Source organism: Pteronotus mesoamericanus, unplaced genomic scaffold, assembly GCF_021234165.1.
Source record: "Pteronotus mesoamericanus isolate MK-2021 breed Mesoamerican mustached bat unplaced genomic scaffold, CSHL_Meso_final contig_82, whole genome shotgun sequence".
Classification (NCBI taxonomy): Eukaryota; Metazoa; Chordata; class Mammalia; order Chiroptera; family Mormoopidae; genus Pteronotus; species Pteronotus mesoamericanus.
In genome coordinates, this window is record NW_026555265.1 from 9,084,981 (window position 1) to 9,100,770 (window position 15,790).

General features: G+C 35.9%; 1 protein-coding gene and 1 pseudogene across 2 annotated transcripts in view; both read left to right on the top strand.

Moving 5' to 3' along the window:
- Positions 1-282: 282 nt before the first annotated feature.
- U2SURP (U2 snRNP associated SURP domain containing) overlaps positions 283-15,790 on the top strand; it is a 49,118-nt gene continuing 33,610 nt past the window's right edge. For both annotated transcript variants that reach the window (XM_054585157.1, XM_054585158.1), the window contains exons 1-6: positions 283-400; positions 7,747-7,791; positions 8,982-9,113; positions 11,518-11,616; positions 13,584-13,698; positions 14,348-14,481. In XM_054585157.1, coding sequence (XP_054441132.1) covers positions 356-400; positions 7,747-7,791; positions 8,982-9,113; positions 11,518-11,616; positions 13,584-13,698; positions 14,348-14,481 — 570 coding nt within the window. In that variant the 5' untranslated portion in view covers positions 283-355. The remainder of the gene's footprint in view (positions 401-7,746; positions 7,792-8,981; positions 9,114-11,517; positions 11,617-13,583; positions 13,699-14,347; positions 14,482-15,790) is intronic.
- LOC129080038 (uncharacterized) lies at positions 9,337-9,468 on the top strand (annotated as a pseudogene).

A 15,790-nucleotide genomic window follows, 5' to 3' on the forward strand; every position in this document is an offset into this window, starting at 1 on the left:
CTCCTCGCCAGGAAACACAGCTGGCTCGCACCTATCGTGGGTTGGAGCTTGAAAAAGAGTTAAGTATCACCTGGCTCTGAAAGCCAGGACTAGAAGATGCTCTAAATTTCCGGGTCCAAAAACACGCCCAGCAACCCAGACAACCAGAAGAACCAGTGTAGTGGGCGGGGCCAGGGAAATCGAGACGCCGGAAGTCTCAGGAGCACGAGCTTGCTTTCCCTTTCTCGGTAGTTGACTATGCAGCCTTGCAGGCGCTCTGGCGGGCTCGGCTGTGATCCACTCTCTCGGCTCTCGACTCGCTCGTGCTGCTGCTGCTGCTGCTGCTGCCACCGCCGAAGGAGGGGCAAAGCTCAAGATGGCGGACAAAACGCCAAGCGGGTCTCAGAAGGCCAGTTCAAAGGTAATTTCATAAAGGGCTTCGTAAGTCAGTGAGTCTCTCACGGTCGTCTGGGGCGTGCAGACGCTTTTGGCCTGCGAGAGTAGGCTGGGTGGGAGTCCGCGTTCTGTTCGCGGTTGTAGGCCGGCGTGCGGACGCACGGTTATGCGCAGATTGAGAGGCCTGGTATCTTCCCTTAGTCCCAGCCCGGATTTGGCTCGAGACTGGCGGGCCCTGGGGTAGGGTGGCTTCCCTCAATATTTCGGCCCGCGCTTGACACTGGAGTGAAATCAAGGATTTAGATGGAGATCTGAAGCGGTGAAAACGCGCTCCTGTGTCTCACCTTGTTGCGCTGAGGCCACGGGTCAGCGCCTGGGGTAGGCGGGAATCGCTTCCCTGTGATAAAGTCTATGCTCCTCTTTTCTGGTTTCTTTCGCTTTGGATCTCACGCTTCCGGCCTCCCTCAATTTCCTTCGTGCCCTCATGGGAATAAATAACTTGTAGGGCCGCCAGTTGTGAGGGGAGGACCAATAGTGGACGGACGCGGGGAGGGAAGTGCAGAGGCGGCGGGGCTCTCCTTCGCAGTGCTGCGCCGCTTGGGTTACTGCTCTGCGCTCCACACGTGGTCTTATCTCATTCCAGAGGAAGTGCAAAATGAGCACTTCATTCCTGGGCGCCTATTCGAGGACTCCGGGTCTCCTGCGTTTTTGTGTCTTTTCAATGGAAGGGGAACTTCCCTGTACTTGGAAGCCACCTTAGATTATTAGTACAGTGCTGTTGAGGTAGCAGGCAACCGTGTGCACGTATTGTGGAACCATCGAGCCGTGAAAGTAGTTTAGTATCAGGTGTGTTTAGCAGCATCAGGTCTTAGCTGCCATCGTGGGCGGTTCATTTAATCGTGTTTTCTTTGAGTTCTTCCATCTCGAAAACGATACGAAAAGTAATAGGTACAGCCCGGCGTAGTTGTTAAGCTTTCTTATGGTGATGTAAGAAGTTGTGTAACCCTTAAAGGTTCTAAGGGCTGTTACATCTAGAGTGAGTGTGATTATAAGTCGGTTATTAGGAAGTTAGGGCGAGCCTTGCATTTACAGTTTGTTTTGACAACATAATAACCCGTTTTGTACTTGCTGTCTCAGTTTCTAATAAACCGTATTTGATGCCCTTTGGTGAATGATGTTCACATAGTTCGTAATTAGTAATGCATGCCTTTACCAGGCATCCTTTAGTTATGTAGAAACTATTGTGGAGGGCCAGTTTTGGGTGCTTTACATTTTGCCTTTACTCTGTCATTTTCTTCCTTCCGTGGTACATTTCCCGCTGGGGAGTATAGGGCGATGAATTGATGGGTACCTTCCGAACCCACTTCCTCTCAATGGATTTAAGACTAAAGCAAGTTAAATCCATAATAATTCACACATAAGCCTCGCAATTTTTGTTTTTTCTAAAAGTAATATTTTAAGTATTTCCTATTTTGAGGCCTTGGATACATTGAAAACATTTTAATGTCCATGTTCAGTCTTATATAATACTACTTTCCATGGCTATGTGAGACTGTTACCTATAATTAAATTGTTGGGTCTTCCATTAATAAATCTTTTTAAATGTATTGCTTTAGATTAACCATCAGTTGATGCCCTTAAGAGATTTTCTACTGATGTCTGTAAAAGGAGTCAGTATCTCAGGATTCAGATGATACCGATGTGGCTTTCTCAATGTGGAGGCTGCGTAATGTGGAAAGATGTTGGATTTTGATAACAAATAAACTACATTTGGATTCAGAGCCTGCCTCGGCATTTAATTATACTTGTAATTTTAAGGCAGATTGTGTAAACTCTTGAGTCTCGATTTCCTCTTTTGTGATATGGATAGAATCCCTTTTATACAGGGTTGATGCACGGATTAAAAGAGTTAATGTCTATAAAGCGCATAATAATATTAGTTCCTTTCCCTTTTTATTCTTAGGGGAAATTAAAAGTACTTATCAGAATGTCAGGATAAAGTCTAAACCTGAGATAAGTCATTGATTATCATAATGACTTTCTAGATAATTGCTTTTTATTTTTAACACGTCCATAAATTATTGAAGAGAGTATCAGATCATTTTGGCTAATACTACAGTATTTGGAATTTCTAGCCTTTGATTTCTGGTTCGATTTCCCCTTCTCTGGTTACAGTAGATGAGTGACATTGTACAGTACAGATGGAGTGAAAAGTTTCTTCTGTTTCATGCTTATTTTTTGATACTTAAGTTCACATTGATATGGGGAGGGATGTTTGTAAATCATATTTCTAGACATTGAGGAAAATTTTAAGTTGAAAAGATACAACATGCAAGATTCTTGCCATTGATAATGGCAAAATAATTTGACGTGTCTTGATTAGATGAAGTTAGATAACCTCTACAATTTCTTCGAGCTTTAAAAATTACATTTTATGTATGCGTAGTCAAATGACTTACCTTTATGTGTAGTTGTCCCCAGTGAAGAGATCCCGTGACCTTTTATTTTCTGTGTAATTTTGCTATGCTTTTCCTTTTAAACCCTGGCAAATAGAAATTCAGTAAATGTTTTAGGAATGGGCTAAAATTTTCCTATGCATTATTCCTGTTTATCACTGGACTAAAATATTACTTTGGGGGAGAGTGGCATTGATGCCATGTTGTAGCTCTGATTTTTGACAGGAGAGACAAAGAAAGAGCCTATAATTATTTGTTAATAACCTTGTTAAACATGTGTCCTTAGAATTTATCAAATTATTATTTTAATTTTAAGATTTTTTTGCTTGCTGAGCAAAAATGAGGATATGAGGAGAATGTGATATTTTCTTTCCTCTGCATGTTCTTTTCTGGTAATAATACTAATACTGAATCATGTGCCCTGTTATTGTCCTCCTACAATGCTCATTTTTTGCTATATTGTCAAAAATTCGTTTAGGTGGGTAAATAAAGAAAATACTGCTGGCTTTCTTGACATTCAGTGCTAAGTTGCTTGGGGAAAAATTTTGATTGATAATTTTCTACAGATATTTCACTTGTAAGAAATAAGTAAAATTAGGGTCCCATTAGAGGCTGGCTGGTGATCCTTAGGTATTTATTACTGTGTAGGTACATGTTCTTTTGTGGTGCCTGAAGATGTGTAACCCTGTAAAAGATACCCATTTGCTTTACTGCATCCCATTTGGAATGCAAGTTGAAGACTCCTGCCTCTCTTTACAAAGAGCATCAATTTTGAAAGAAAAATAAAAACTTGCTAAAGGATAGTAAACTCAAAAACATTGATATTAGAAATAATTTTTCTTTTATGCTAGTATTAAGTAGCTTTAACATTTTATTACTCTAGGTATTTTGTTGAAATAACTTTTTTGAAAGCAAGATACATTTGTGTACAGCACTTGAGACTATTTTGTACTGTTAAAAGGCTCTGTGGAATTAAATATTTTTCACTAGACCCTTCCTCAGTTTAGGTAAATTACAGGACATTCAAAATGTAGTTACAACTTTTCGTGAATTGCTAGTGTTTTGGATGTAATTTAAAAAATAATCTCACATTTGTTATGTAACTTTATTGTACATGGTATATGTCTCAGTGATCTTAGAGCTTTTTTGAGAGGTGAATCTTGTTTTGGCTTGGAGAGTGGTTTGAAGCCAGGAAGCGGCTCCATGTTAGTGAGGGGACAGCATAGTATGTTGATAGTGTGGAGTGCAGTTTTGTTGTATAGATACTTGTTGCAACAGGTTAAATAACCAGTATATTGAGTATCTGTCAATTGCCCATCTGGTGCTTGATTCTGAGGGGGAAAAAACACATTAAATAAGACCCTGCCCATTTCTGGGGAGTATGCAGTTAGTGAAAGAAGAGGATTGACATTATGGTGCGAGGCAGAGCTGTCAGAAGTACCTAAAAGTTCAGAGAAAGAAGTGAGAGCTGGTTGAATTCCAGGGCAGGAGAGTCTTCCAAGAGCATAGAGGAACTTGAGTGATTGAGTCCTTTTGAACAAGGAGAGTTTTGAAGGTTATGAATAGCCGGTATAAAAAAGATGGGTGAGGTAAAAAAAAAAGGAAATTGCAGGGAAATGGATTGATAAGTAGTCTGGTTTAGTAAGGTGCTTGCATATGACATAAGGAGCAGAGATGGAAAGGTAAGTTTAAGCTAAATTGTGGAGGGCTTTGAATGCTACAGAATAAAATTAGAGGGCCATGGAAAGTTTGAGACAGGAAAGTCCATTAAGAAAGCAATTCTGGGAGTATAGCTTAGGAAGGATATGATAGTGAGGAGGACCAATCACTGCAAGAATATTGCAGTGCTGATTATTGAGGGTTGCTTCAAAAATCTCACTTCAGATCCTTTCTGGGAAGCTTTCTCTAACCTCTTCCTCACTTCCATTAAGATTTGCCAGTGCATAGCCACATTTTCACTTGGGTTTTTTTTTTTATTAGCTCCTAATGACAGAAGCTGTGTCTTATTTTACTTTATATCTAATGCAAGGCAGAGTACCAGTAACTGGTTGCCCAGTAAATGGGTGAATAAAGCAAAGATCTAAACCACAATGGTGTCTTTAGATAGGAAAAGGGGTCCTTGTAGAAGAGCTAGAATGAACAGAATTTGACTCAGTTGATTACAGGGGATAAGGAAGGAGTCCTGGATGACCCTGTTGTAATGTTTCTGCAGCCTTACACTTACTGATTAGGTAATAAACATGTACCAAACACTGTTCTGAGTGCTTCATCTGTATTTATCCTTCACAGCATTCCCGAGGCAGGTGCTATTAAACTTTACAATGAAGGAACTAGGCCCAGTATTACAAATTCTGATTTCAGGTTTGTGCTTTTAACATTTTACTACTGCCAGACCACCCACTGTCAGAGATAAGGTCAAGAGGACAAGAAGAGTTTTTGAGGCATTTTAGACATACTGGATCTGAGTAGCTTGCAGACATGAGTTGAAAATGTGCAGGAGTAGTTGAGAGCAGACTGGGACCTATGAGAGGGATCAGGGTTGAAGATGAAGAATGGGATCTTCTCTGTACAAAGAGGTATTGATTTGCTTTCTATGGGAGAGATTGTTAAACTTGTGCAGATAAAAGTTGATGCTTTAGAAGATGAGAGGAGAAAGACATTTGGGAGACAAATGGGAATGGAGAGTTGACTACACAGAATGGTAGTGTTGGGGGAATGTTACTGTGGTTAGCTTGCTAATTTGAAAACTTGGGTTGTGGAGGCCTTTCACCTGAACTAGCGTAGGAGCAGCCAGGAAGAAAAAAATAGTTTTTATTCTCAGCCACCAAGCTACAGGGTCATATGGCATAATTGTAGTTGGCTTCACCTTTATCTCCTCAGCAGCCATCAGAATGATTCTTTTTCTTCTTGGATCTTCTTGCTATCCTTCCCCACACCTGTACTGTCTGCTTTCCTTACCCTGAGATAAATTTCTGTTGTGTTTGTTTCATTTCCTCAAACCTTCCTTATTCTGATGTTTCATTTCTTGCTTTTGGGTCTTTTCATTTGGATGAGGAATTGTGCTGTAGACTTCCGAAGATCTTTAAGCATTAATTTGTTGTTTGTAAGTTTAAAAGAAAATAAAAACCTAAGTGCAAGACAAACAGTATAGTTGAGTTCCAGGTTAAGAAGGAGGAGAGGCTCAGCTTCTGAAGTAGCTTTGCATTTACTGTTTACGTGGACCACTAGCTTTAGAAGTTGGCTATTCTTTTAAAATCTTATTACTGTTTGAATTTAACTTCCATATCAATGGGAAATGCCTGGGTTGCAGTAAATATGATCAGTGCCATCTTAGGTTAATTGAAATCAGCCGATGCATCTCCAAAGCCATGCTGTTATTTTTAAATCCTGGGAATGATTTGGATATGGGGAATAGAAAATAAATGGAAGGCGAACGCATTCTTAGCTCCTCTTGTATGCTTATTCTTCTGGTTGAACTTGAGAGTTATTTTTGGCACTCCCCTTTGCAAAGATTTCCCTTTGGGATTTAGAGCTGTTGAATGAAATTGCATTAGGTATGTAAATAAATTTGGGTATTAATGGACATTTTCTTAATAGTGAGTTCTCCCATGCAGGAATATAATGAGTCTTTTCAAAAGATGACTTGAATAACTGAATCCTATGTATAGTTTTTATTTTCTTCACACAGGTTGTGTGCATTTTCTTTAGTTGGTTTCTAGTTGTTTTATATTTTTTTGTTACTGTTATGATTAGGATATTATTTTTGTTACCTAGCAGGTTAATATTGCTACATCAGAAGGCAGTTGATATTTTTCCCCAGACCATTCTGTCTTTTGGTGACCTTTTTGTTTTTTCTAAGAGAAATTATTTATTCTCTTTAATTTTCTAATTTCTAAGTGTCTGCAAATGGGCACATTTCAAATTGTGTTTCAAAGTGTGTTCCACAGGGTTAATTTAAATATCAAAAAATTTCTTTCATGCCATGGTTAGCCAGGAGAAGAAAGTGAATGAGGATCACAATAAAAGTTGGGGACAGAAAAACAATGGATAGAATAGAGGTGGGAGGTATCTTGGTGCTTAGTTATTTCAGGCTGATTTTGACTAGGACCCAGTAAAGTGGAGTTCAGAGGGAAAAACTGGTTGAGTGTGAAAACCTGATAAGATAATACTGTGTGTATCCATATGAATCTTATTATTTAAGTAGCTTTGCAGTTTGGCTTCTTTGTCCTTAGATGAATAGTAAAAAAACAATAAATGTTGTATACTGTGTGTAATCTGAACTGTAGATCAATTAAGAAAAAAAATAAGATGAGGTTCCGAGAGTTGATACTGGGAAGTGCTGTGCCTGGAAGACTGAACTCTTGCTTGTGCGATAGTCAGCCACAGTGGCATGCCCAAGTGGAGGCAGCCCCCTTTAAAACAAGCTGCAAATGGATGCCTGTTGGGGATTTGGTAATAAGATTGTGTTCTTCTTGAACAGTTTCTGCAGTTGAATTTGTACTTTTTGCTAGATACCAAGGGTTTAAATGTGGATTTTCTCGCCATTAGACTATACTTATATGATTTCGGGTGATTGAAGAAAGGAGGGGAGGTTTCTTTGTTGTGTAGTAAGTTGCTAATAGGTCAGTGTTGCAGCAGTGAACAGTGTATCTTATGACTATCGTTTGTACCAGGTTTTGGAAAATACCTACTCTGAATTTTAAAGAATGGACATACACATTTATTATGGATCACAACCTTTTTGTAAGTTAGAGATTGCCCGTGTTTAGTTTTATTAACTGAGAAGGAATTGCTAACAGGTTTGGAAAAATTAAGTCTGAGAAAAATTGAATTAAGTATGAGAAATATTTGTTTTGTTAGCATAGTAAGACATTTTTCTAATCAATTCATTGACTTTTATTTTTTGTACTTACAGACCAGATCATCAGATGTTCATTCATCTGGATCTTCAGATGCACATGTGAGTATAAGAGGCAGTCTTTGTTTTTTTCTTTAAAATTTAATTTCTTTTTGTTTATATCTCTGTCCTTATTTTACTTAATAAATACAATTATATATGTCTATTTTCTTTCACCATTTTTGTTTGGTGTCCTCCTTTTTTTTGTTTTATTGACTTAAGTTGGCCCTTCAAACCATGTTAGAAACCTAGTATATATATTTCCTTATTTTTTTAATCATGCTTATAAAATTCTGTGCATACATAAATGTGTATACTTGTACATTGACTATGGCATTGTGTTATATGCACTTATTCTTTTCTCATTGCGCAGTATACGTATTGGACATCCCTGCATGTAAGCAGGCATAGCTCTTGTCTAGTTTTTCTAACAGCATCATAATATTCCACAGAGGGAGGTACAGTTATTTATTAAGGTATTTCTCTGTTGATGGGCATATACTTTTTGTTTAAAGGGTTTTGATATTTTGAACAGTACTGCAATAAACATTCTTTACATATGTTATTACAACTGCACTCAAAGTATTGTTTTTCAGACCTTGAGAGTCACTGAGAACCCTCCTGGGAATCTGTAAATTTAAAACTATTTTGCAATAACACTAAGCCTTCTCTCTTTCCCTGTGTTGATATTTGCACTTTCGGTGAAAACGCAGTTGATGGGTAAAATGTTGGCACCTAAGCATGAATCAAGGCAGTGTTATCAAAATGTCACAGTAATTGTATTGTTTCCAACAGGCACAGTAGAAATATGCTAGTTTCCCTTAAGAACATTTCTGATTCAGCAATCAAATTACTAATATTAGTTCTTGTCCTTTTATGAGTCTTTTTAATGTTGTGTGCAATGAAATGGGAAGTTCTTATAAGGCAAGTCAGTTTACCAAAGTATATTTGTCTTGAGGAAAAGTACTTGTGGGATTGTTTAAATTGAAATATGAAATGGGCTTCTTTTTTCATGGGATACCATTTTTATTCCAAGGAACAACTGACAAAGTATGGTTAATCAGACTTGGGTGTTTGGGCAATCCGACTTCCCCTATACATGAAGATTTTTCTGATGAAATTCGTGTGATATTAAGGAATGAGAGTTTTGATAGTGTATAATTAAGTTTTTCAATATTTGGACATTTGAGTTATTTCTGTTTTTCAATATTATATATATGATTTTTTTAAAACTTGTTTTCCTTTTCCTGAAGATGGATGCATCTGGACCCTCAGATAGTGATATGCCAAGTCGGACACGACCTAAGAGCCCAAGAAAACATAATTATAGGAATGAAAGTGCCCGTGAAAGCCTTTGTGATTCTCCTCACCAGAATGTCTCAAGAGTAGGTGTTAAAGAAAGTATAGTTAATTATTTTAATCTGTGCCTCAATTTGGTGGTTGGATAGTTGATTTTGTACTTGTTACATTTTGTACTATTTGAAAATCGTATATTCTTTGTTGTATTTGGGTTAATGAAAAACTTAAGTTCATCCAAGGAAATTTTTTTTAACTCATAAGTGAAGTAGTTATTTAAAATTTAAAATTTTATTTAAAAAACCAAGGAGTATCGCTTCTCAGCCTTTTGGCTAAGAGCAAGTGTAGTATCTGTTCTTATCAGTTTAAAAAAACCAAGGAATGTTTCAAATGTAAAATAGTTAATGGTCAGATTTATTGTTTCCTCCCTTCTAACAAACATTTACTGAACCAAGTGCCAAACGGCATTCACTGGAAATACAGAGATGATTAAAACACAGCTCTTGCCTTTGGGGAGCTTATAGTCTTGCCCTGGGAAGCAAACACAACAGGCGCTGTTTACTCTGGTTGGTGTGTTGTCCAGGGCAATACAAGAACCCAGAGAAGGAACGTCTTTACTGCATGTGTCTGAAAGGTGCTCCTCTTTTAATGTAAATATTTTCTTTGATTAAATTTGGAAAATGAAGATAATCAGCACCAGCCAGTATTAACATTGATAATACTTTTTGATTTTTCTTGTTTAATGTTTCTCAGCACAAAAATATTTTTACTTTGCGAGATCGGTTTTACAGGAACATACTTAAAAATACTCTGTTTTCAGTTCTAATTTTTAAAATTTTCACAAACGTTCTGTAAATAAACTTTTTAATGGATGATTATTTCTTTGTGTAAACATTTCTTAATTTCCTTAACCATTTCCATCTTGGACTTGGCTCTTACAATATAAATAAAATTCGGCCCAAACATTTTGTTTTGTAAAATTACGTCTTTCATTGAATTGATATGTACTTTTATAATTTGTCTAAACTTTTGAAGTTGAAACCAAAGATGCTGATTAAATGATGGCAAAGTCATTTTTCCTTCTAACTGGAAGAGAAAATTATTTTGAATCTGTTCCTGAAACCCAATATTGACTTTTGGGTTACAGACTGCTCTTCTTTTTTTTCAAAGGGATTTTAATGTAACTTTAAAATAGTTTGCGGCAATATTATTCTTTCATTCTGCATACCTCAAGGGCAAGGCTTTTTATTTAATAACTGGGGATTGATAAAGTCTTAATTTTGGCAATTGGTTAACTTCTCATTTTAGTAGGTGCTAGAGAAGCCTTCATATTTCAATTGCAGATTAATATTTTAAGTAGTATTTAATTAACATTTCTTTTAAGTCATGAATCAAAATCCTAACAATCAAATGACTGACTAAAGAACTAAAGGCCTATAGTTTATTCAAGCCATCTTTCAGAATGAAATTGCTTTTAAGTTACATGAATAAAAAGTTCATTAAAATACTGTTTTCTCAAAAGAAAATGAAATTATTATGTTCATAAATGTCAGTATTGCTGATGATGAATGAGTGGATAAAAAAGTTGTGGTACATATATACAGTGAAATATTACTTGGCCATAAAAAAGAATGAAATCTTATTATTTGTGACAGCATAGATGAACCTAGAAGGTATGATCCTCAGTGAAATCAGTCAGAGAAAGACAAATACCACGTGATTTCACTTACATCTGGAATCTAAATAACAAAATAAATGAACAGGCAAAATTGAAATAGACTCAGGTACAGAGAACAGATTGATGGGAACTGGGTGAAAAAGCTGAAGGGATTAAAGAGTACAAATTGGTAGTTATAAAATAGTCATGGAGATATAGAGTACAGCATAGGAAATACAGTCAATAATATTGTCATAACTATGGGGTGAGGTGGGTACTGAAAATATCAGGGGAAACACAATGGGAAAGCACTGAAAGCAGAAAGAAAAAAATAATGAAGTGATTTACTGAATTATACAAGAAGTGATATGATTTGTAGTACCTGAACTGGTGGTTATAGATGGTATTTTCATTTCTGCTACTGAACCATGGAAATGTATCCCTCCCTCCTTCTCCCTATTTGAAATATGTTTTTTTATTTCTGCTTCTTTTGCTCAGAAACATCTGTGCTTTCCCTCCTCAAGTACTTTTATTCTTGCTGCCAAGAAGCTAGTTGAATGAGTTTGAAATCTTTTTACCTTTTTTTAAAAAAATGGGTTTTGTATGTTATTGACCTTCTTCTAGCAAATGTAGATATTTAATGAATAGTTCAGAATTAAGCTCAGGGTAGGCAGGCACTTGATGCTTAGAGTACCCTCAACTTTTCTTCTTTACAATGAATTTTTTTTAAGTTGTCTGTTCTGAAGATTTGATTTATCAGTTGAGGTATATCAGTTGAGTTATAGATAGCATTAAGAATGTGTATGTAAAGGTGTGCTTTTTATTTCTTTTCATAGCCTCTTCTAGAAAACAAACTAAAAGCATTCAGTATTGGAAAAATGAGTACAGCTAAACGAACTTTAAGTAAGAAGGAACAAGAAGAATTGAAGAAAAAGGTAATGTTTAAAATGTATTTTGAGTTATCCTTAGAGATAAATAGATCTAAAGGGGGCAGTAAGTGTATGAGCACTAGAGAGCTGTTTTTCAAAGACTTTTGACTTCCAGGGTGTTTTTCACCTCCAAGTCAAGTCTAAAACATAAGGTATAACCAGAGCAGTCTAGTTTCTATCCATGTGTCCTCTACCATTTTCTCCCTACTGTGTAACACTTTTGATTATTTTCTGGTCGTTTCTTTTTTATAACCAAGTGTGTGTGTGTAGATTGTACTCACTCCTTTCTTAGATGCACAGTAGCATGGTACATATAGTATGGTTTTCTCCATCTTGCTTTTTTCACTTAACGCTATATCTCAGAGATTACTTCAAGTATATTGAAATATTTTTTTAATAGTTGTGTAGATATGCAATAGTTCATTCAACTGAAATTCTATTGAGGCCATTTGTGTTTTGATCTTTTGGCATGTCAAATAATGCAGTTATGGGTAGTAGTATGCACATGATTTTTTTTATTTTTATTTTTATTTTTTGCTAGTGTATCATTGGGATATATTCCTGTAAGTGAGATTACTGGGTTGATGGTAAATACATAAATGTATCTCTGCTAGATATTGTTAAACTGCTCTCTATAAGGGCAGGGCCATTTTACATTCCTGTCAGCAATTTTTGAGAGGTGGTTTCCCCATAGCCTGTCGAACAGAAAATGTCATCCAAGAAGTTTTGCCAGTCTGCCAGGTGAAAATAGTATATGTTTAAATTTGTATTTTTCTTATAAATAAGGTAGGACACCTTTTCTTATGTTTGTTTCTGTGAACTGTCTGCTCATAACTAATCTTTTTATGAGTTTGTAGGTTATATTTTTAGAAACATTTTGTATATTAGGTACATTGACACTTTCTGTGTGATACAAGGTGCAGTGTTTTATTCTGGTTCTTTGTCTTTATTATTTTGCTTCTGGTGCTTTTTCATGTAGAAAGTAATTTATTATTATATAGTCAGATTTATCAGTCCTTCCTTAGGGTTTCTGATTTTTCAGTCAAGTTTTCCCCACTCTCAGTTATAAAGGAATTTCCTCATTTTTCTAAATACTTATATGGTTTTATTTATTTATTTATTTACTTATATTATTTTTTTTAATTCTTACCTGAGGATTGAACCCACCATCTAGGCATGTACCCTGACCAGGGATTGAAACCACAATACAGGACCATGCTCCAACCAACTGAGCCACCCAGCCAGGGGTGGTTTTTGTTTTTTAAAAAATAAATTTGATTCGTTTGCACTTCTACTTGCGTATAATGTAGATAATTGGTTCATTTTTATCTTTTTTCAGATAGCTGTCAAGGTACCCTCCACCATCATTCATTGACAGTCCATCTATTCTTCACTGATTTGAGATGCCACATTTATTGAGTGCTAAATTTCCACATGCTATTGGATTTATTTCTGTATTTTTTATTGTTTCATTGGCCTTTCTAGTCATATATTTTAGGACATTTAGCATAGTTATAATGGAAATTGTCAAGATTTTTATCTTTTTTTTTAATGTCAACTGTCTGGAGATAAGTCTGCTTCAATTTCTGATACTTATGCCTTAAGTGGTTTGTGAGGGAAATCTTTGTATTCACTGAATTAAATCATTGTTGCCTTGGAAACAATATAAACATTAATAGAATAATATATTTTATATAATCAGTTGTCATACAGTGTAACTATTGAATTGTCTCCAAACAAATTTACTTAATAGGTCCTTTCCTAGTCCCACCAATTGCCAGTAGAAGAGCAAAGCCTCTCTTAGTTTCAATGTTAAATAGTACCTAATATCTATTAAGGATTAGCTATTGCCTATTAGGACTTCTTAACCTGCTCTTCCCAGTGAAGGGAGAGGTTTCATTTGCATTATTCCTTGATGAGTTTACCCCTATGTACAATAATGTTATGATATTAATATATTCATGTGAATATAGGAGGATGAAAAGGCTGCTGCTGAAATTTATGAGGAATTTCTTGCTGCTTTTGAAGGAAGTGATGGTAATAAAGTGAAGACCTTTGTGCGCGGAGGTGTTGTTAATGCAGCTAAAGGTAAGTGTGAATATTATAGCCCTTGAGTAAACCCAAAAGCCTTGGATAAATGATTGCAGATACTTATGAAAGAAGTTTGATTGCTTTTGATTTTAATGTTTCCTTTATATCACCCTCTAGTGGTGATAGTAATTAGCAAACTAAGGGGCCAAAATGGATTAATGAGAAATTGGAGCCAGATAAGTTTTAAAAAATTTACTACCTTCCAAGTTTTTATTTTTCTAAAAGATTTTATTTATTCTTAGAGAAAGGGGAAGGGAGGGAGAAGAACATCAATCAGTTGCCTCTGGCTTCCCCCAAGCTGGGGACCTGGCCCACAACCCAGGCATGTACCCTCACAAGGAATTGAACTGGCGACCTTTTGCTGCACAGGACAACACCCAAACCACTGAGCCACACCAGTCAGGGCTACCTTCCAAGTTTTGAGATAGCAGAATACTCTCTAAAAATTTGAATATATTTCATAGTTTTGCTATAAAATGATTAATATTTTTGAGAATAGGGCATTAATATTTGAATTTAACTTCATATTTGGTCAATAGTGATTATTTTAGTACTGAAGGTATTTTTATTTTTAAATAAAAATAGCAAGTAAATAAAATCCAAATAATGTGAAATTAGTACTGAAACTTAGTATTTTAAATTTCAGAAGAACATGAAACAGATGAAAAAAGAGGCAAAATCTATAAGCCGTCTTCAAGATTTGCAGATCAAAAAAACCCTCCAAATCAGTCATCCAACGAAAGACCACCATCTCTTCTTGTGATAGAAACCAAAAAACCTGTAAGTCATACTTAAATAAGTGACCACAAGTGTTGAGATGATGTTGCTAATGGTACTTTCAGTACTTCCACTGTAAGCAGGACTTTGGTTTGTTTTAAATTATTTTGGGGGTAGATACTGAGTTTTGATTCTTAATCTTTCTAGATGAGAGAGAGTAAATTAGAGTAGGACATGCAGATAGATAATAGTTTGTGCTCTTTGAGCAGTGGGCATTTGCTATTTCTATACTCATAACATTGCTATGACTGTATTTTACTCATAGCATATAGCGTATGACTATTTTAGGTGTGAATGTAAATAATAAGGTGGTAATTTTAAACAATTTTGAATTGAGGTATTTAAATTATATCAGCATGTGTAGTGTTAGTTACCTTGAAAGACTAAATGTACTACAACAGTGTGTGTTGTACCTAGAACTTTATTTTTTTAAGATATTATTTATTTATTTTTAGACAGAGGGGGAGGGAGGGCGGGAGGGAAACATCAATGTGTGGTTGCCTCTCACACACCCCCTACTGGGGACTTGGCCCACAACCCAGGCATGTGCCTTAACCAGGAATTGAACCAGCAACCTTTTGGTTTGCAGGCCGGTCCTCTATCCATTGAGCCACACCAGCCAGGGCATCCTAGAACAGTTTTAAAATTTATTTGGAATTGCTATCAGACACTTTCTTTTACATATTCTCAATGTAAGGAAAGTTTTTATTTTTTATGTGAGTTTTTATAGGGGAAGGTAGATGTCATTTAGAATCAGTCAGGTTTAGTAAAGAAATATAATTGCAGTGAATAATGAGACTGATTTTTCTTACATGACTTTTAAAATAGCTCTGAAAGCAATTTTTAAAAATCATATTAAGCTTTATTAAGATACAATTCATATACCACAAAATTCATCTTATAAAGTATACAATTAAGTGATTTTTTTTTTTAGTATCTTTATAATTGTGCAACAACTACTGATCTCTAATATCAGAACATTTTATTTTAGAAAGCAGCCTAATGCCTCTTTTTAGAGTTATTGCCAATCCTTGGCAACCACTAATCTACCTCATTTCTCTTTGGATTTGTCGATTTTGGACATTTTATGCGGATGGAGTCATACAGCATGTGACCTCTTGTGTGTGACTTCTTAGCATGATGTTTCAGGCGTCATCTATGTTGTGGCATATATCAGTATTTCATTCCTTTTTATGTTTGGATATTTCATATTATGGATATACCATATATTGCTTATCTATTTATCACTTAATGGACATTTGGGTTGTTTCTACTTTTGGCTGTTACAATAGAATAATGCTGCTATAAACAT